A 20,242-nucleotide genomic window follows, 5' to 3' on the forward strand; every position below is an offset into this window, starting at 1 on the left:
CCGAGGGAGCCGACGCCAAGACCTACTTGTGGGCCAGGTACCATGAGATGAAAAAGCTGGTCTACGGTAAGGGCCGCCCCCGGGCGCTGCGACTGCCACGTCCCGCCGGCCTCGGGCTGTTGTTGCTTTTTTTTTTCCTTCCTCCTGTTTTTTTTCTCCCTCTTGGTGCCTTTCCCCGCGCTGCGGAACGGGGGATGCTGCCGGCGTTGGACGCCTTCTCCCTGGCAATGCCCTCTGCACGCCTCCGTCGCCCGGGGCCCTCCGCGACCTTTGTTTTTCTGTCGAAATACGACCCTGATCTTTCTTTCCCCACTCTGGGCTTCCCTCTGCCAGCACCCCTCGGCTGGTCTCAGCGTGTCAGGTCATGCAGAGTGTGTGGGGTTCTTCACCACTGGCCCCCCATCGTGGGTATCGTCATGGCAAATGGTCTCCGTGAAGGGCTTGTTGCATTTTGGAATGGTTGGAACTAGATGATCTTTAAGGTCCCTTCCAACCCAAACCATTCTATGCTTCTATGATTTTTCTCTAATTTGCCATTGGTTGGCCTGCAGAAAGGCGGTTGGACACATAGCCGGGTAGACGGATGCGGTGAGGAGTCCAGCGTCCAACTTGTAACTCGCCATTGGCACAAGGGTGAGGTGGAGAAGACTGATTAGGATGTCTCCTGATCCTGAGCTCAGGTTGCGTTACAGATGCGAAACACCTTTTACTCGTGTTTTTGCATGCGTGTGTGTTCTTTGCTCCTCTGCCCAAGAGGTTACCTGGCTCCATCAGGTACGTTGACATCTTGCTAAGCGAGGAGAAAACTTACGCTACTTGCCAGATCTGCCCATGCGTTAAACCGGATTGTGGTGGTTTTGGCAGCAGCAGATCTCCGCTGTATTAAACTCTCCTAAAAATGTGAAAGAATAGCTTTCATGGCATAAGGGCAGGGAACTTTTTCCTCTTGATTTCTTGATTCTTGGAATGCTGAAGGTAAACACCTTAGAGAGCTAGGAAGTATGACTTTGTGCCTGCTGTTAAACAGCTCTTGGAGCTAATAAGGGCTTGCAGAAGGAAGGTAGCCAGCCATAGGCATCTGGAAAAAAAGTTTCACCTTCCGAGACTGGCAAGTCCTGTCATTCCTTCTCTCCTCACCTTCCAGTACACAGGATCTGACATAAAATCTAAAGTCCCGCATGATGCGCAGATGTGTAGGAATTGGCCACTGATCCCTTGTGTGCTCAGCCTGCTGCATTCCAACTTTTGCAGGATGTGAGCTCCTTTGCCTGAGCTGCTGAAGGCAGTACAGGGCGCTGACAGAGGACAGTAGCTTCATGGTAAGTCCCTGCTCTAAGACTGAGTTGTGGTTTTAGCCCCACCACTTGAAAGAAATTCCAACTTGCAAGACTTGGGTTTGGACCTTAATATCTTCAAAGACATTTTTTTCTTTTCCCTAGTGGTATTTGAACCATAAATGCAGAAATGTTAATAGGCTGTGCCCTGGTCCCTTGGGAAAATGCTCACTTGGCTGCGTGATAGATTGTGATGTTTGTATTCACAGATACACTTCATACAGAGATACAGTTGTTACTGGAGATGGAGAACTGATCAGCAGGGCTAAAGGCAATGAGGTTAGGTGAAGTAGCCTGTGTGCCACAGAGCAGACTCTTTACAAACCTTCAGGTAACTGTTAAACATGTTAAATCAGAAGGCCCTTGTTTGTTTAAAGAATAGCTCCGCAAACCAAAATTTCAAGACTGTGCTGTTATTCAAGTCTTGTCAAGAAGAGGCATAAACAGGGTCAGTCCAAGTTGGTTTAAATTGTTGCTTTGACGACTAAACCGAGTGCAAAATGTGGCATCAGCCTGTTACTTTGTTCTTGATTTCTAACCTCGATGTAAAAGCTGATGTCTGTGCTTGGGTTATGTATTTGAAAACATTGTCATCTCTCCATACATATCAGCGCTGAGGTTGAGAAGAGTCCTGTGGTGCCACCTTCTCCCTCCTTCCCTGAAACTCCGCCTTTGTCCTGTATTGTCATTTACTGCTATTCGTTTTGGAGAGAGGTTTCTGCTAGGAGAATTGTGTGTTTTCAAACCAGCTCTTGCTTAGGACTTGATTTATAAAGCAGTGCTGCATTTTTGCACAGAGGGGATGCCGGTGATAAATGCTGACTGAGTTGGCCAGGGCAGGATGTAAAGGACGAGAGCTTCTGTGTGGTAAGACTCGGTGGTACCCGTTCGGTAGCCAGAGCCCAGGCACTGGAGGTTTTGAGCTTTGCAGAAACACACACCTGTGTTCTGCCAGGCTTGAGTGTGGTGATGCAGATGACAGCACAACACAGCGACACACAAGGTGCTACTGAGGAAAAATCTCCCCTTAGAGCTGGCTCAAGAGAAGCCATTCTCTATTCCCCCTCTCTTCTGCAACTTTGAGTCTTCAGACCAGATTGCATTACCTGTAAGTATTTGAGAATACTACTTCCACTTTGTTTGCCTTTTTTTTTTTTTTTTTTTCTCTGCCAAAAGGAAAAGTCTAATTGCATTTGTCAGAGGGTGGTGTTGAGCAAGACTTGCTGTGTCCGGGAAGGCTGATAATGCTCTCTCAGTAAGCAATGTCCAAAGTGATGCGCTCTAGGAAACATCCGATCCTGAAACGCAATGGAACTGGCAAGCAAGTGAGGATTTGGTGTCGAGAAGTGGGTCTGCTTTTTGCTAGATCTTTCAAACTTGTAAACGTGGCTAAAAGAAATCAGCTTTCCTAGGGAACCTTAACTTCTTGCCTCTGCCTCACCACCGAGAACAGAGACACGTTTGCAGATAGCAGGAACTTGGTTAGTCACTGGTAACGCCGAGGGTTTAGCGCAGGGGTAGTCCTCTCCTTTTGAGTTTGGGTGGATGGAGAGGTACCTCTGTGTGTTCATAATGCAAGCTGCAGGCAGCAAGGCGTGCCCGTTGCATTTGGAAGTGGGTGAGAAGACACCCCTGTGTGCTCACTCCACGGGTCGGTTTGGCTGGGTTGCAGACGTGGTTTTTGCAATCCAGCACATTCTAGTTCTGCTTTGCGTCGCTGATCTCAAGCAGGCACAGAGACTGAAGGGCCAGACGGGGAAATGAGTCCAGTGCCACGATAATAACCGCCCTGCGAATCGCCTGGGGAGCGCGCACGTTCCACGAGTTGTGGCATCTGCGGAATCGGCTGGGACTGGGAATGACAACTAGCAGCCAGAACTGGAAGTGCGACTAGTTGCGTTAACTTCCCTGTGCTGCTTTCCTAAATGTAAATGTTTTCTTCTTGTAAAGAACACTCCTAGCAGCATTTGTCTAGTGCCTTTGTGGCTATAAAAAATGTCAGTTTGGAATGAAATGGTATTTTTTAATAGTGCTTTTGGTTCGTGTACATTGCATTGGCGAGAGATCCAAAAATATTTAGGCAGAATAGCATAAATTCAAGACTGTGCTTCAAAGTAATTTTCAGTACTCTTTTAACACAGTTCCTCTGTCATTTTGTACTTTAAGTACTATTTCCCTCTCCCTGCCCTCTTGGTAGAGACATCTGCTTCAGTAGGTGGAGTGCTTTGCAGGAAATGGTACAAAACACCACTTCAAAAGGATAAAGAGGTACTTGGAAAGCAGGAAAACTGGCAGTTTGTCTTTAGCAAGCAAGTCAGAGTGAGCAAAGGGAACTTCGTGATTCACGAAGAGCGTGGAGGATGGTGGCCATCTGCTTTTCAGTATCTGTCTTTTCCACGCTAGCCTGACAAAGGAATGGGCGCAGCCGTCTGCTGTGTTGGACGCTGGGAGTACAAAGGGTGTGAGATGAGTGTTTTCCCTTTTTATGTATCACTCTTCGCTAACGTGCCGGCTCTGAGGCCGGGAGAAAAAGAGCGTTTCCTGCGTGATGCCACTGGTACCCCCGGGAGCTCCGAAAAGCACGGGATGTGCTTGGCACCTCCTGACCAGAGCATTTTTCACATCAGAAGGGGCCATATGGTGTCTTGGCGTCTCTAACCGTTGCTGCTGGCAGTTAATTACCTGCTTTTGTTTCCATCTCTGCTGTCACGTTGGGGATTGAGCGTTAGGGCTTTCTAACAATGTGGGCTATTGCCTGGGAGGAGGGACTTGTGTTGTCGTGAAGATAGTTCGATTTAAGCAGCTGTCAGGACTGTAAGTAGTAAAATTAAGATGTTGTGTGTTTACCTAGCTTTTACACTCAGGTGTAAAAAATGCAGGCGATCAAACACGCTTTCTTGTGGTCTGTCTTTGTTGCTGAGTTTCATCGTGTACCGTGGATATGCAAACACTTCCCCTGGAACTGTCAGAGTTGCGAACAGGAGCAAATTGTGCAAGTATGCAGATTCCAGGGGTTTGTATCTATTGCAAGAGCTGTTTTTTCCCCACTGCCCTCAGATGTACGCGTGCCGGTTCTCCCTTAGATCATACTTCCTGGGTGAAGTGCTGAGTAGACATTGACTAACTCCCTTTCCAGTAGGACCCAGATGGAAAGAGTACTTTGGATTATCATTCTTTTTAAATGACCAAAGCTAGTTTTCACTTTGGTCTTTCTTTTTTTCTTGCTCTAATTTATCATATCTGCCCAGCGGTCCATTTCAATGTCTTGGCAGAGGAAAAACAAAAGGTCGCGCTCTTGAAAAATGGCATCTCCATGGGCTCCTGGAGGGTGTCATCTGTTGTGCCTCAACCATTGCCCTGCAGTCATGAGGCAAAGATCCCTGGCAGATTACGTGCTGAACGTCAGCAGAGCAGCTCCAGACTTGATTAAGCACTCAATTTGTAACCACCCAGGTGATAATATTAAAAAAAAAAGACAAAACAGAAACAAACCGACCAAAAACCAAACCAAAAAAACACAACAAAGCAGAGCAAAGCCAAACAGAAACCCCAGCTTCTCGGTAAGCCAGGCACGTCTGGGCTCTCATATTGAAGCCAGTTTTGCCTGTGCTCCCAGCTTGTCTCTTCCCTGCGGTGGTTCAGACCGCAGAGGGACTGCACGGGCGTAAAGAGGAGACCGACACCAGCCGCTCCGCGGCGGCGGGGGCTGCAAGTGGGCACTGACACTAAGCCAAACGTGCAGCCTGTGGACTGAAACCCAGAGCTTTTTCCTCCTCTCTAGGAGGTCAGTGACTTGGAAACTACAGCAAATTTAAGCTGGAGGATGCTGGTGTGGAAAGAACAAGCTGTCAGCATGCTGCTGCCAGTTGGTTTGGTGACGCTGACGCGTGATAGGAAACACGGCAAGGAGGTGCATGGCGCTCCAGGAAGCGTGGGTACTGAACGCGTTATGTGTGGGGCAATGGTGGCAAAGCGTTTTGGCTAGCGTACGCATGTTTTTTCGGCCCTTATGTGTTAAGAGAGAACATGCTGTGTAAGTTTAGTGACAGAATGTCTGAGGAGGGTAAAATGAGCTGGGCAGGAGGCTGTCAGAGAACAACAGAGAGGCTCTGTATGTTTGAGGCTGGCAGGGAGGAGTATGACTTCATCCAGTGGGTCTAAATATACTCCATAAATCATACTGGGTGGCACTGTTACTGCTGAGGCTTCTGATCACAGATAAGGTTCGCTTCGTGCTCTCGGCAAACCTCAGGCTACCCTTTCCTTGGTACAAAGCCACACCGCTCCCTCAGCTTTTCCTGATGGTATTTTTGCAAAAGTTATGGCTGGCATACGTTGTTGAGTTCAGGCGGGTCTCACATCTCTGAAAGGAGAGATGGGGTTCAGACAATGGGGCTCTGCATTACTCTCAGGCTGTCGTAATGTCATGTTGTAAATCTGTTAGCAAATGTTGGAAGAGCTTGACCTCTCCGCAGGGTTACGGTAGCAGCAAGTGGGGTGCATTTGTCCTAAAAAAAAGTACTTTCATTAGGAGGGGAAAGCACTGCATATTTGCACTGTGATGTGATTAGGGTTGTGTCATTTTCTTTATGAGGGAGAAACATAACACCCTGCAAATCCCACTGTATACTTAGAAAAAGATCTTCCCACACGTTATCAGGAGGCGAGGTCAGGAATCGGAGCTCTGTTTGTTTATGGTGCAGAGAGCAGTTATGATGAGGATGAAAACTGTGATCATCTGAATCCTATTTACATTTCCCATCTCTTAACATCCCAGTGGAAAGTACTCTGGTTGCGTCCACTCTCTTCAGCCTCTTCCAGGAACTTTGCCACCGTCAGGCAGTGGAAGAGGGCTCTTGCTTGTGCTGCGTAGGCAGTAAGCCAGCCCTCCTGCTGTAAGATAGTGCTTTCTTTTCTAGTAATGCCTCTCTAGTTCCTCTGGTGAACTGCCTCTGAAGGAAAGTGGGCTAGGAGAGACGGTTGGTGTGTTTTGGGATGCGTCTCTCCCCTGAGAAATACATATTATGATCTATCTGAATCCTGTATTTCTTTGGTCACCTCTTTGGATTAGTGCTCACAAACGTGCTTTGGACTTCTACCACATTTCTGTAATCACTTCAGACAAAATCTTTATTGGGAATGGCTGGTACCTATTTTCTAATATTTTTTTTTTTGTTCTAGATTCAGATGAAACTTGGTTTTATAGCAAGGAAGCACTAAAGAACCGGCACAGGGCTTCTTGCTAAAAGCCAAAAATTAAGGTAGGAAGGGAAAAAACTAAATCCTACCGGCCGATGCTGTGTAGGATTTGGAATGTGTCTGCGCTTTTCCTATCAGTCAAAGAGAAAATGACCCATCTTTGAGGGGAGAGGAAATGTCTCCTTCCCCTCTCTGTCCCCCAGTGTGGATGTGACTAGGCAACCCACTACAGGGAACTATTTTTATTGCTCCTTTCTGGTCTTGCAATGGGCAGCTCTCCTGGAGGGGGAAGCCTGGGGAGGCTCTGTTCCTGTCTCCTATTGTAGTGCAGCTAAAGCGCTCCACTAGCTCTGAAAAAGGTTATACAGGTAGGGCAGCTGCTAGGTCACTTAACCCCCATTTTCCCCGTGGTCTGGGGAGCAGCGTGTTATTCACAAGCACCCTGAACAGTAACGCTGTTTTGAAGTGACAAACCATGCTCAAGGTCTGTCCCCCAGCTGTTTATCAGAGTAAAGCAGATAACTCCTCGCTATCTGCATTACGTGCTCCAAGAGCAGAGCTTCACCCGTTGGGGTTTTTGTTACATTCTCTTGGTGTTTGTACAAAACCTTGTTGAATCCTGCCCATTCGTAATTTAAAAAAAAAGCCCTAATGGTACCTGCAGATTTGCTGTGTGAAGTCTGGCTGTTTCTGTGAGAAACAAGAAATGCCCAAAGGCAAACCTCAACAATTCTAGTCTGAAGTAATCTAGATTTCTCAAAGAGGAGAGTTAGCCTGCTTGTCTTGCTGAAGTTTTCAGAGAGGGGCTCGTGTTTTGCTGGCGATGTATCACAGCTACCTTTGCCTGCTGAAAACGCTGCTGCTGCGAGCTAGAAACTTGGCACTTCAGAATCTCCGGTCTGCCTTGCTTCTTGTAGGCCAGAGAGCTGAGGACATTGTTTTGCTGTTTCCTGACACTAAAGGTCGGTCTGGCTGTGAAAGTGGTTAGCGGCAGCTGCAGGCGCAGGCAGGGGTTTCACAGGGTGTTTTTTCACAGGGAGTGGGTTAACGGCAGCAGCCTTCGACAGCAGCACTGGGCTCCTTCGCTGCTGCTGTGTGGTATTTCCAGCTGCTCTCAGGTCCAGAACACAAAAGTTGAAACATCAGTGATCCTCTCAGTTTCTCTAACCTCTCCCCTTCCCTTCTCTTAGATCTCCTTCCACCAGGAGTCTGCAACCTCCTCAACCCAGCCGCGATCTACGCTAACAACGAGATCAGCCTGGGAGATGTTGAGATCTATGGCTTTGACTACGATTACACATTAGCACAGTATTCTAATTTACTACACTCTATGATTTTCAACACCGCCAGAGACATCCTAATAGAGCAATTCAAGGTAATGATGTGCTAAAAGTTTCCACTCAGTTAAGCTTACTGCTGTCTTTGCAACATCCCAGGCCGGCTTGCAAAATACCGCATTGTGCACGTGTCAATTACTTGCTTTATTGAGACAAATTTCATGTTTCACAATCTTTGATTGCAGAAAATTTTGTCTGTATGTGGAATTAATTTCCTTTGAGACAATTTATGATGCTCTGCGTTTCTGTGGTGTTATAAATATGGAGCAGGGGCCTCACTCTAGAAGGTTTTGGTCCGTTTTACCTAGCTGTGGACTAATGCCTACAGAATTGCTGGTTTGAGGTGCACACGGTGGATAAACATCATCCGTGAGCCATACGTGACACGACGTGCAGTTCGGTGTGGATATCGCTGTAAAGCACCTCCAGTAACGGGCGCCCTGTTTGCAATAGGTAACTAGTCTGTGCCTTTTCCTCTCGGCATGTCTTTCCTTTTAGAGGGGCTCTGCAGTGCCATTGCTTTCCCAAGCACATGCGTTGAATGGAGCTTACTAGAAGTGTCCTCATTGTCTGAGTGAATCTGTTACGGTTCCACTAGTAAAAACTAGAGAAAAACTAGTTTTGGTGATCCTGATCCTTTATATCTTTCTCCATTCATCCACTCCTTTCCTTGAAGGGGCAAAATGAAGTGTACCTCTTCCCTGGTCAGTTTACGCCTGGGCTGAGGCAGACTAGCAGCACTAAGCCAGCTCAACACGTGAAATGATTTTGTTGATAACCCACTGCTTGTGCCACTAACGATGTCGCTGTCTGTCTTCCCAGTATCCAGAAGGCCTTGGGAAGTATGACTACATTCCAGGGTTTGCCATACGCGGACTTCACTATGATGTGCAAAAGGTAAGCTGTACAGAGTTCAGTCTGCTGGGCTTTGTCTTCCATTGCATTATATTTTTCGCAGAAATACTTTATCATTGCCTATAATTGCATCGCCCACCAAACTGTCAGTGAAATACGGCGGCGGTGCTTTGCATTATGTGAGTTCTTCCTATAAAACTTCCAAGGGAAAACTGTCTTTTGTGTTTGCCTAGCCTCTAGCAGAATGGGGCATTCTAGCAAAGACCTCTGGTAAACAGCCTTACCAATTTAGAAGTCAGTTAATGCCACAAGCTAATTAATAGAAGACTCTCGGCTTGTTTATGTGATCATTTCTGTCTTTCAGGAAATTTAAACAACAAGCCACAATCCTGCATCTACAATTACTTGCCAGGAGCAGAGGCATTATGTCTTACTCTAATAATAGAAATGACTTGTCAGGAGAATACTTTAGGAAGCCTTCCCCACCCCCAACGATGCCGAATAATAGGACTGTTTGGAAAAAGATCCAAGCTACTTGAGATGCATGCTTCTTAGAAGCACAGGCCAGCAAAGTGCAAGCATTAGCTTTAACCCTTTTCAGTACTTGGATGGATTCCCTGGAAGCCTGGTGCCCAGTGATGTATGTTGGCTGCTGCAGCCGCCCAGGCAGGTGGGAGACAGCAGAGAAACTTGCTTCACTGCAGTAGCTTTTCTTATGTTCAGCTTTGAGCAAATTCAGGGAAGCAGGCAGCACGGGCTGGAGCGTGCATGCTGTCCTCCAGCAGTGCCAGCAAAGGAGAATGTAGAAAAAACTATGTAGAGCTTTCCTGTGTCTTTCTGTCCGAGCTGCTGTGACAGCGTGGCAGCGGCCTGCTCATGCCTCCCACTTCACAAAGCAAGCAGCACATCTGTGACAAACTGAAGTTTTTTCCTCTGTTTAAATCTCTGGCTGATAGATCAGAGGAGCGCAGAGGTGACTGGCCCAGCCAAGCAAAATTCCCTTGGAGTGCGCAGAAGGCGAGAAGTCCCTTTTCTCAGGATCAGAGTTTGCAAAACACATAAAAAACTGGGTAGTGCCTGTCTAAGTAAATCTTTCAGCATATTTGCCTGCACTCCTCACAAACTAGTGGGTGGTCTGCCCACGGTATAACAAGCTGCACTGATAGGGTATCGTGATAAAAGAAGGTGTCTGAAGGTTGTGAATGCTTTGTGGAACCAATTTCCTTGCACTGTGGTAGAACCAGCACAAACAGTTTGATGCAGTGTCTTTGTTCGAGTTGCAGCGTGACGTGGGTTTAGTGTGAGGCTGCTTTCCATGCCCTGAGAGCTTGGGTTACAGCTTCAGAGTGAGGGATGGAGGAGAAGGGCTGGCTCATGGATAGGGGAATGATACAAAAAGTGCAAAGAAAGCTCTGATGTTGGGTGCTGGTGGTTAACTGTCTGTCGGGGAGGGGGAGAAATGGTGGAGGGGAGAGCTCTTGTGTGGAGAAAATGACTGGGCACAGGTGCCCTCTCAACCAAAACTTGCTTAAGATAGATGTGAGGGGAAATAGATCTCTTGTGCACACAAGGCTCCTTTGGGATGCCCGTGCTTTTGGAAGGGAGATGAGGAGAGACTGAGTCACAGAAACATTGTTCCCTCCGCTTTTCAACTGCATCCCTGCCCACCACCTTTGGAGTGTACCAGGCAGTGGCGTTTCACTCACAGAAAGATGGTCTTTTGCCAGAGGGCAGCAAAAAGTCACGGTGTGTATGAAAGTGGCTGGGGAGGAAGTGCAGCTTGAAGTACATAGATGTGGGATGTTTATATTGAATTTACTTTTCTAAATGTCATTTCTGTGGAACTTGAAACTTATTTAAGTTTTCAGTGTAAACCTTCCCAGTTCTAACAGTGTCTGTCCATTATCACAGAGTCTTCTGATGAAGATCGATGCTTTCCATTATGTCCAGCTGGGGACGGCATATAGGTCTGTCAGTGCTGAAAATAATTTTCTAACCGCTCAGATATGCGAGGGTGGATTACTAAGTCTGCGTGTATGTTCATGGCACATGGGGTGCTTTTTTGAGCAGAACACAGTCTCGTCTGGCTTATCCTGTTGGCACTTGCTTCAAATGCTTACCTGGCATATAATTGCAGGGAGTCATTTTTCTCAAGTGTTTCAAGCCAAGTGTGGGTGGGAAGACCTGGGGCTTTTTGTAATGGTTAATGACACATCTGGTCACGTACTCTTCGTGGTGCCTGAGTTCAGCAAAGCTGGGTTAACATCTGTGAGCAAACAGTGCAACTGGGGAAGGACTCCTCTGTATCATGTGTCCACATGAGGCCTGTCTTCTGCAGGCAGGAGTGTATCCCAGCAGCGGTATGCCTTGCCTTGTCACTCAGCTAAGAGGCAAGTGGTCTGGCTGTGCAAATAAAATCTTAAAGCAGTGCAGGCATGTCCGTAAAGTAATGATGCATCAGAATCTGGGCTCAATTTAAGGCCTAGGTTGTCCTATTTTTCCTTCCCTTACGTTATCCAAGGAGATCAGGGTGTGCTTTGGAATAAGTGGCTGAAACGGGGCAAAGCAAACTTTTCTCCAAAAACTTGTGAGACTGGAGACTGGGAGAAAACCTTGCCCCAGTGTGGAGTGGGCTTGGTGTGTAAGGAGTAGTTATTCCTAGATACCGGCAGCAAAGTTGCTGTAAATCTGTGTTGTGTTTCCTGAGCGTGGAAGCCAATGTTTTTTTTTCTTGAACTCTGCCCTTTTGCTGTTAAGCTTCAATTACAGTAAACACGCTAAGAATATTAAGAAGGGAGTTTCATAACCAGAGAGAATTGGCTTCTTTGAGTGCTAGCTTTTTGGGGGGTGGGAATGAGGGGTTGGTACTGCCTCATATTTCACTTCAGCTTCATAAAGAGATTTTTAGCTAAAATGTATTTAAACTGTTTCCCCTAATACCTGTGTGTGACTATCCTTCTTGAAGTGCCCTTTTCCTAAACTGTTCTTTGCTTTTGAGCACAACTGAGGCACCTTTTAACTTCTCAGAGGCTGTACCATGACTAAATAGGAAAGGAGAAAGGGAAAGTTGCTGGCTGCTTGAGCAAACAGCCATCAGAAATTGTGCAAGAGGCAAAACCTGCAGCAGTCAGATAACCTGATGTTCATAGCCATACCCGTGATTACAGTGTTTTGGGGAAGAACAGCGATCTCTTAACTGGTTTTGCTTAGGAACACTGAACAGGAAGGAAACCTCATTTTCCGAAAGCCCTTTTCCTACACCTTTGCACGTAATGGTGAAACACCTCGTGGAAGCCACCTCTCCAAACCTAGTTCCCCAGTGCTGCCAAAATCAGGTGGTGGGGCCGATTTGGTGGGGCAGACCTGTCAGCAGATTGGCAGCATGCAGAGAGAAGCCTCTGTCTGAACTCTCTGCTGGAATGTGGATAAAGCCCCTCAATTAACTCCTAGGAGCAAACAAGGTATCTGAAGAATGTCTGGGGGAAGGTTTTATGTGAATCTTAAGAAACCGTGGAGCTGTCAGGCTCTCTGGCTGCCTTTTGTGCAAGAGAAGTTGCGAGTTGTAGAAAGGAGCCTGTGTCTTCTCTTTCTCTGCAGTTTGTGGCTCTGTGCAGGCTGGTGATTATTGACAAATGATTTCTGTGGTTTTGTGTCTAGAGGGCTCAAACCAGTGCCTGACGATGAGGTAATCGAACTCTACGGTGGGACGCAGCACATCCCCCTGTACCAGATGAGTGACTTCTATGGCAAGGTATTGTAAGCTTTTTATTGCTGTGACCAGCAGCCCTTCTAACAGCTAGGAAACAGAGTGAACTGTAGGAGCATGTAAATGACTCCAGCCTCCCTCGGACTCAAAGACTCAGTCCCTAGTGAACTGCAGTGTGTGTTTTTGTTCTAGTGGGAATTTGCCCCAGAGGTTATTTAGCAGTTTAGCATGTGAAAGCCATCTGTGAAGCATTCCTAAACACCAGGGCTATTGGCCTAGAGCTGAATGGCTCTGGAGACAGACAGGGAGATGTTCCCTGCTTGTTCCTTGGCCAGCTCTAGCTCCCAAGCTACCAGGGCAGCCTGCAGTGATGGTGTTTGCAGTGAGTTGTGCGGGAGGGGGTATGTGTGTGCAGCAGCTGGGTGCTTGCAATGCCTTTCTCTCTTTGTTTTGGCGTAAGGTTTTTTTCCTTCATGAAGGGGATCCCCTGCCACACATCTTTGGACCTGCTCAGTGGACATTATTCACAGGGTTGGCAGCCATGAGTGTTGGGGGATTTTTTTAGGCAGAAAAGCTTACAGTCACAGTAAAGTACTGAAATTCTGTCCATAGGAGCTGTAGAAATCCTTTGGTTGCCTGAAGTAGAGGAAGTTAGGAGAGGTTTTTCTTCCTGGAGTGTCTAGTGTGGTGCAGTGGGCAAACAGGGCCATTCACATCCCTTTCCCCCCAGAACTGCTTTGTTTCTTGCCCTTTGTTAGTTCAGTTGCCTTAGGGGAAGCTGGAAGTAGAAGGGCAGGCTTCCTCTGATAATACCTCTTTGAGTCTGCTGTGTGAAGTCTCCAGCAAGGTCACTTCTTGATTTCTCTCTCTCTCTCTCTTGGGAACAATTAATCTGAGTGGTTGCTTTCTGGGTAAGTATATACTCTGTTTATAGCTCAGTGTTGTTTCCAGCTTTGAAATAGGATGTTTCTGTTTAGAACTTGATATCTGTGTGTAGACTGCTCTCTATCAGCCTCCTGCTGTGCAATTATCCTTGCCCCTGGCAAACTTGAGATGATTTCACCGTTCTTTTTAAATAAATGTAAATGTGAAATCTGCTTCAAGTTGTGGCCTTTTGTAGGACCACGTGGTCATGCCAAGGTGCCGTTCTGTGCTGCTTTGTATGTACCAGCTGTTTTCTTCTTTCCTGTAGGCAGTATTAAAAAATACCAATAGGGGGATCCCAAAGAGGATGGAAGTATATGCAATTAATGGCCTTTGCATCCAGCAGTGTCTGGTCAGCCTCTGCACACGTTAGTGGGGAAGCATCGGGGTGAAGGTGACTGCTGGTGCAGTGCAGTTGGGGTGGAGTGAAGCTTTAGCAGGGATCTTTGATCCTGTCCTCCTTGGTTTTCCATGCTGAGGTTGCTACCTGTATGGGTGACAGGAAGGTCTGCCAGCTCAGTGATTCCAAGCAACAAGGCTTAAGACAGGTAGGACCGATGCAGGTGAAGTGTGTAAATATTCCCCCTTAAGGGATTTCTTGATCCTCTGCTGGCAAGAGTGTGGACAGCTGCTGGTATCCCACCACCTGCAGTAGGAAGGGACAGGTCTTGCCCAGGGTTAGACAACACAACTAGTGTGGCTTTCCCTGGCAGGGCTAGTGCTGGCCTGTTATGAAGGTGGGAAACTTAGGGGAAAAAGCCTATGTAGCATTCTTTCTAAAACTGTGGTCCAGTTTCATCCTGCCTTGTGTCAATGTCTGCTTCAGCTGAGGGAGGAGGCTGGACTTGCCTTGTAGGATGGTGGCACAAGGCGCAAAAGCAAAATCAGGGCTGACTACCTACAAGGTAAGTCTGCTGTTAACACTGAGCAGTTAACTGTCTCCCCCATGCTGAAGGCTTTGGTGGGCCAGGTCACTGCTCTGGAGTGCTCTGCTAAATCCCACACCTAGTGATTCAGTAGGAACTGCCTGTCTCTGTCCCTCTTGCTTCTTTCCCAGAAACCCTGAACAGGAAAAAAGGTGGGGCATGTTTTCAGGAAACTTTGGTTTGCTAGTGGGAGAAATGTTCCCTGAGCAACCACACATCAAAAGGGACAGAAGTCTGTTGAAAGGATTCAGCAAGTATTGCTAAGCAGCACCCTGTGTGGCCCAGACCAGAGGGTGTTCTCGATGTTCTGCTGTAGGTCAAGTGGTCCTGTGCTGGCCGGATGGATAGAAATTGTCTGACCCTCAGCACGCCAACGTAGCTTTTGATCACAGGATTCTTGGTAACAGACCTCAGGCAAAATGCTGTTTGTTACTCCTTTGCCCTTTTGCGTCTTCTTTCTTGACCGCAACCTGCGTTGTCCCAACAGTGCCTTTCAGTAGTGCTGCAGAGTGCTGGTCTCTTTTACAGGATGCGCCTGGGTTCCCAGGACATCTCTGGGGACTGGGTTCATTGGGAGGTCTGCGTACGTCCCAGATCGCTAAGGTCATGTACCAGACCCTATAGCGGTTCCCTTGGCTGACCTGGCGCTTCAGTGGTGACAGATGAAGGCAGTGATTCCAGCGTCAGCTTGCCAGCGCGACTCACCACAAGCCTCTGCACAGGGGGTACTTACTGAATAAACCAGCTTTGCTTGACTGGGAGGCCTCTCTGGAGCCAGAGTTGGCTGTTGGCCTGCTGGTGGGTGTGTGACTGACCGGCAACAACAACAGTAAACCTGTGGGAGAGCCGCAGCCTCGCCTAGTGCAAGGTGAGCTGTTCCTTGGGCAGGATTCAACTGTCCACTTCCACGCGACTGCTGGGTGGGCCGAAGTTCTTATTCTACTTCTTTGTGCCTGCTCTGGGTTTTCCGTAGCGACTCAGGGAGAGGCAGGCGTTGACGCTCTGCCTGTTGGAGAGGTTCTTGCACTGCTGTGTGAAGCCTCGCTGGAATGTGCTTAGAGCAGCTGGGGTGCCCGTGTGTCCATGCACAGCCCGGTTTTGGTGAGCAATGGGGCACTGCTTCTGTAGCACAGCCTTCTCTCCTGGCACCCAGGGTAATGACAAGAGGCCAGGTGGGAAGCAGAGGGCATGGAGTTGAATAAAAGTTAGTATTTAGGACTGACACCCTGCCTCCTCCACCTCCACCCCATAGTGCTAATGGTGCTGGCTTTGTTTAACGATTTCTGTGAAGAAGAAGCGTCAGCGCTAGCGTTTCAGCTGACAGGGGAGGGCTACTTGCCGAGTGGCTGGGGCCTTCAACATTAGTGCTTTTCTTTTTGTGAGTCTGGAATGTTCTCCAGATGGTACTGGTCATAAGGGTTTGCTTGTTGGCTTCGCTGTTTTTTCTCCCCGCAGATTTTTATTGGTTAATGTGTCTCCTTCATTTTTCACTTTCTAGGGTCCATCACTTAAGCAGTTTATGGACATTTTTTCTCTTCCTGAAATGACGCTGCTCTCTTCAGTCATTGATTACTTCATAACTCATGGCATTGAGTTTGACCAGGTGCATCTTTACAAGGATATATCTGTAAGTAAACTGTCGGCTGCCCTGTAAGTCTGTGTGGCAGCTGAACTGTCAGCTCTGTGGCTTGTTAGCAGCGGTGAGCTCTGCGGTGCCCGAACCGAAGGGGCTGGTAGTGAGTAGCCTAATATGACAGCGGTGTTGCCCCTTTAGATTAAAGCGTTACCAGGGGATATTCAAAGCTGTGTTTTCAGCAAATGTTGCGTTTCTGCCTGTACTACAGAGCTGGTGTTGCTGTACGTTGTCTCTTGCAGGAGTGCCTCGGCTGGTTAGGTTGGAGGCCCTTCCATGGGAAACGTGTCAGTCACAACCTCGTGTAAATGTTTTCTGTTTCTGCAGACTTCTGAGCTCTATGTTTTCTTCTTAATGTCTCATTTTTCAAAGAGGCTTGGTCTGATGTACCACACAGTTTGCTTTATATAGTGATTGCTGTGAAACACCATCCCTTGCCTGCTCTGAGAATCCACCCTTTCCCTTTGCAGCTGCAGAGCAGTCTGAACTTCTGGGATGTTTTCCAGTGGGTGACTAGCTTTCAAGAGCCAGTTACTGCAGGGTGCTAACTGTGCCCTCTAGCTCCACTCCTGGCATTTGAAAGGGACCACCAGCACTGTGTTAGGGCTACTGTTTGATTTCTTCGTTCACGCTGTAGGCAACATGGAAGTGCTTGAGGTTGCAGCCCTGGGTGACTTCTGTTCACAATCCGTCCTCCTTGGTAGCCAAGCCTTGTCAGATGCCTTGTCTTTTCATGGAGAGGGTTTTTTGTGGGAATCTTACACTCACCCACTGGTAGCAGTCCATACACACACTGTTCTTCTTGTGAAGGAAATGGAGCTCCACATCTGCTCCTGCGATAACGAGCCACCCTGTCAGCTTTGCTGCAGCCAGGGGTCACCGCTTCTGTTCTGACCTCCTGCGGGTGCTTGATAAGCCAGTTCCCCACAAGACCTTCACGTGTCTCTAGGCTGATAGTTGTTGTGGTTGGTTTTGCTCCTCGGGCGGGGAAAATGGGAAGAGGGGATCCAGCTGAATCCTGAGGCCTTCTGTAAAGTGTCTTCTGACCCTTCTTTTGGGGTCAAAATGGACGTGTTCCTCATGGAAACCTTGAGAGCAGGTGGGTGGTTCCCACAGCCCAATACATAGTACAGGGCAAACGGTGTGCTCCAGCCCTCCAACTCCCGATTTGTCATCGTATCCTTTGCTCTGAGGGATGTGGTCATTCCTGAGGAGTGACTGAGGTAGGCAGGGAAGAGAACTATGGCAGAAAATCTGTGCCAGTGCCTGAAATCTCTGCTGAAAAGCTGGGGTCTGTCCTGTGCTCTCACCAGAAGAGTTCTTGCTTTTTTCCTGTACAGTGAGGATAAACAAACATTTTTGCATAACTTATCCCTTTGCAGTACCCGAGTGCAAGTGCAAAGAAATGGTTTGCGGAGGTGGGTGCAGAGATGTGTGCGACACAGACGGGCGTCCGAGGGGACTCGGTAGCCCCAGCTGTCACCACAGCGCAGGCTCACGGTGGGTTAGGACCTGTGTAAACCTGGCACTCCTCTGTAATTTTTAGTGGCAGCCCTGAGTGCAGCGCTGTGCGTTTGGGGGCAGTTTGAGTGCTAGAGACGCTGCACGGAGTCAAAAGGGAAGACCCTAAGGCAGAGGTAAAGTTTGGAGCTGACATGTAGACCAAGCAGTCCCATCACATCAGTTTGGTTGCTTCGTATTTGAGAGTAAGAACATACAGCTTACCCTTTGGAGGAGTTTCTGAGCCCCGTTTGACACCTCCCAGGGCTACCAAGATTTTACTTGCAGGAACCTTATAATTCTTCCCCTTTCTTTTCTTTTTTTTCCCCTCTTTTGCTGTTTTGGGGGCAGGGGTTTAGGGAAGGAGTACTCTTTCTGCTCTGCAAAGGTAGTTCTGACACAAATCCAAAGCGCTGCTGGCTTTTAGTACCAGTGCTGGTCAAGAGAAAGTTGTTTTCTTGTTAGCACTCTTGCTTTTTGTTGGTGTTTTCCAGTAAGTCAGTCTCTGGGTGAATGAGATGTGACCTCTGCTTTGTTACCATCCAAATCCACATGCTGGCAAGAGACTCCTAGAGCTCTGTTTTGAAGAGGTGCCGCCTCATCCAAGTTGTAAATTTTGATTCTCTCCCAGCTCTGAAGGAAATTATTTTTGGGGTGATGAGCGGGTTTCATCAGCACTGACTGCCCTGAGAGCAGGGGACTGCGCGATGCTGTGTCACCGTGGCAATGGCCGTGGCAAGCGTGGGAATCCAGTCTGAAAGGGCAACTCGTGAAGGAGCGCACGCAGTGTAACAAGGGTTTAAGAGCCCTGGGGAAAGGCAGCGTTTGTTTACCCTTCTAAATTGTCAGGGATGAAAATGGTACCATTAAAATAAGCATTTGCATGTGCAAACGCTGCAAAATGTGTTGCTGCTGTGGAAGTGGTTCTGTGGATCTGGCATACCTCATTGGATGGAAACTTGGGAAGAGAATCTCAGTTGGGTGTGTCCAAAAATGCATTGCCTCTTGGCCTCTGGCCTGGAAAACAGAGGATATTTGGATGCCCTTGACAGTATCTGTTTTAATCTCCCTCCCTCCTGAAAAGTGGGCAGTTCTGTTTTGCAAAAACCCCTCACCCTCCTAATGGAAGCTTCTGCCCTGCCTTTGCCCACCCGCCACCCAGGGCTGGGAGCTGTAGCCCTCCTTAGTTTGTGGGGAGCATTTTGGAATCGTAGATGCTTCCCGCTGCGGCTGTTCGCCTTGGCCATGCTCCCATCCTTTGGGTTACATTTGGCAGAGCTTCCACAGGCTTAGGGAGGGTGAAAAGCCAGCTAGTGGCTGGGCCAGTACGGTTTTGGGGCAGTAAACGGTTTTGGAGTTGCACAAGTTGACTGCCTTGGTAACAGTGTGTTAACGTGCTGATTTCCAGGAGCAGGGAAGAAACTGTGCTTTCATGGATAGGTTTTGAGGGTTTTCCCCCTGTACTGCATCAGCTGAGCTAGCCACTGTGGTGTTCTTTTTGGCATGTTGGTGAGCCTCACTGTACAAGGTCCTCTACTTACTGTTAGTGTAGCTTTTGTTCATTCAGCAAGAAGAGGGGATGTGTCATTACTGTGCTGGTCCTCAGTGGTGGCAGTAGGTTTGAATGATGGGAAACAGTAATGCCATACAGAAAACTGATTTTTTTTTTCCCCTCCCCTTTTGTTTAGGATGCTATTAGAGACGTACATGTGAAAGGAGTGATGTACAAATGGATTGAAAAAGACCTGGGTGAGTTGAGTCGAGCTCTGGTGCCAGATCCTTTTTGATGTGTCTCGTACTACGTGGAGGTCTGTGTAAGATGACTGTGTAGGCCCTACACACAGTTGCAGGGACACAGAAATTAATGAAATACTCGACTGTGGCCTGCCTAAAGGCAGGGGAGAGGGAGACTGGCATTAAGAACCAAGTGGTATTTAGGGTCAAGTGCAGGATCTGTTTTAATGGAGGAGATGGCTGCCTTGTGGCTTGTGTTTCTGTTTTCCTTCAGCCGTTAGGCGAGGGGTGACAGTCCTTGGCATGACGTGAACATGCGAAGGAACCCTCTGGGAAAGCATCCTGGTCATTCCAGGGAAAGCTCCTGGTAGCAACATGGCCTGGAGTGGCTGTGCCTGTCCCTTGTGACGGGTTGGTATCAACCCTCTTTTTTGGCAACCTTTCAGTTCCTCAGTCTTTTCCCTCTAGATGGGATCGATGAGGAAGACCATTTTGTCACTGTGGTGGTTCGCTACCTCCCAGCCTGAGGTGGATCTAACTCAGGCCTTTTGCATCCCTGTTGATGTAGGGGCTAGGTTTGATTTTGGTTTTAAAGAAATGTGGTCATGGCTTACACCAAAGTTATTTGATTGACGATGTCTGTTTTATTCTGGTACAGAACAGTATATTCTGCATGGGGATGAAATCTATGCTGTGCTAAACCGACTGGTGAACCACAAGAAGAAGCTCTTCCTCATTACAAACAGTCCCTTTAGCTTTGTGTGAGTACTGTTATTGCACATCGAGGGGTCATCGTGGCACAGCAAGAGCTGTGCAGTGCGGTCTCCCCTGCGAGCCTCTGAAAGTTGTACGGTAGAGGGTTTTGTGGCAATCGGCGTGAGAGTGCTCTCTGGGAACCGGTTGTGGTGAGCGTTGCACCCCACAGCTCGCTCTGTCGTTGAGGCTCACTTTTTGAAGAAGACACAAGGCTGTGGCTGTCACGTCGTTTTGCAGCTTTTGCTGCATCTCAGACTTCTGTGGGCTGCCCGTGGTGTGGGAGAAAGGGTGGGACAGCATCAAACAGTCAGTGCTACATCATAGAATCACAGAATGGT

General features: G+C 48.0%; 1 protein-coding gene across 1 annotated transcript; it reads left to right on the top strand.

Moving 5' to 3' along the window:
• Positions 1 to 6: 6 nt before the first annotated feature.
• On the top strand, positions 7 to 19,913 carry LOC104513518 (5'-nucleotidase domain-containing protein 2-like). Its single transcript, XM_010156908.1, has 8 exons — positions 7 to 66; positions 7,724 to 7,908; positions 8,693 to 8,767; positions 10,637 to 10,692; positions 12,383 to 12,476; positions 15,780 to 15,908; positions 19,103 to 19,163; positions 19,807 to 19,913. The coding sequence occupies exons 1-8, from the start codon at positions 48 to 50 to the stop codon at positions 19,911 to 19,913; spliced, it is 726 nt and encodes a 241-aa protein (XP_010155210.1). The 5' UTR covers positions 7 to 47.
• Positions 19,914 to 20,242: the final 329 nt, after the last annotated feature.

Source organism: Eurypyga helias, unplaced genomic scaffold, assembly GCF_000690775.1.
Source record: "Eurypyga helias isolate BGI_N326 unplaced genomic scaffold, ASM69077v1 Scaffold49448, whole genome shotgun sequence".
Taxonomy (NCBI): Eukaryota; Metazoa; Chordata; class Aves; order Eurypygiformes; family Eurypygidae; genus Eurypyga; species Eurypyga helias.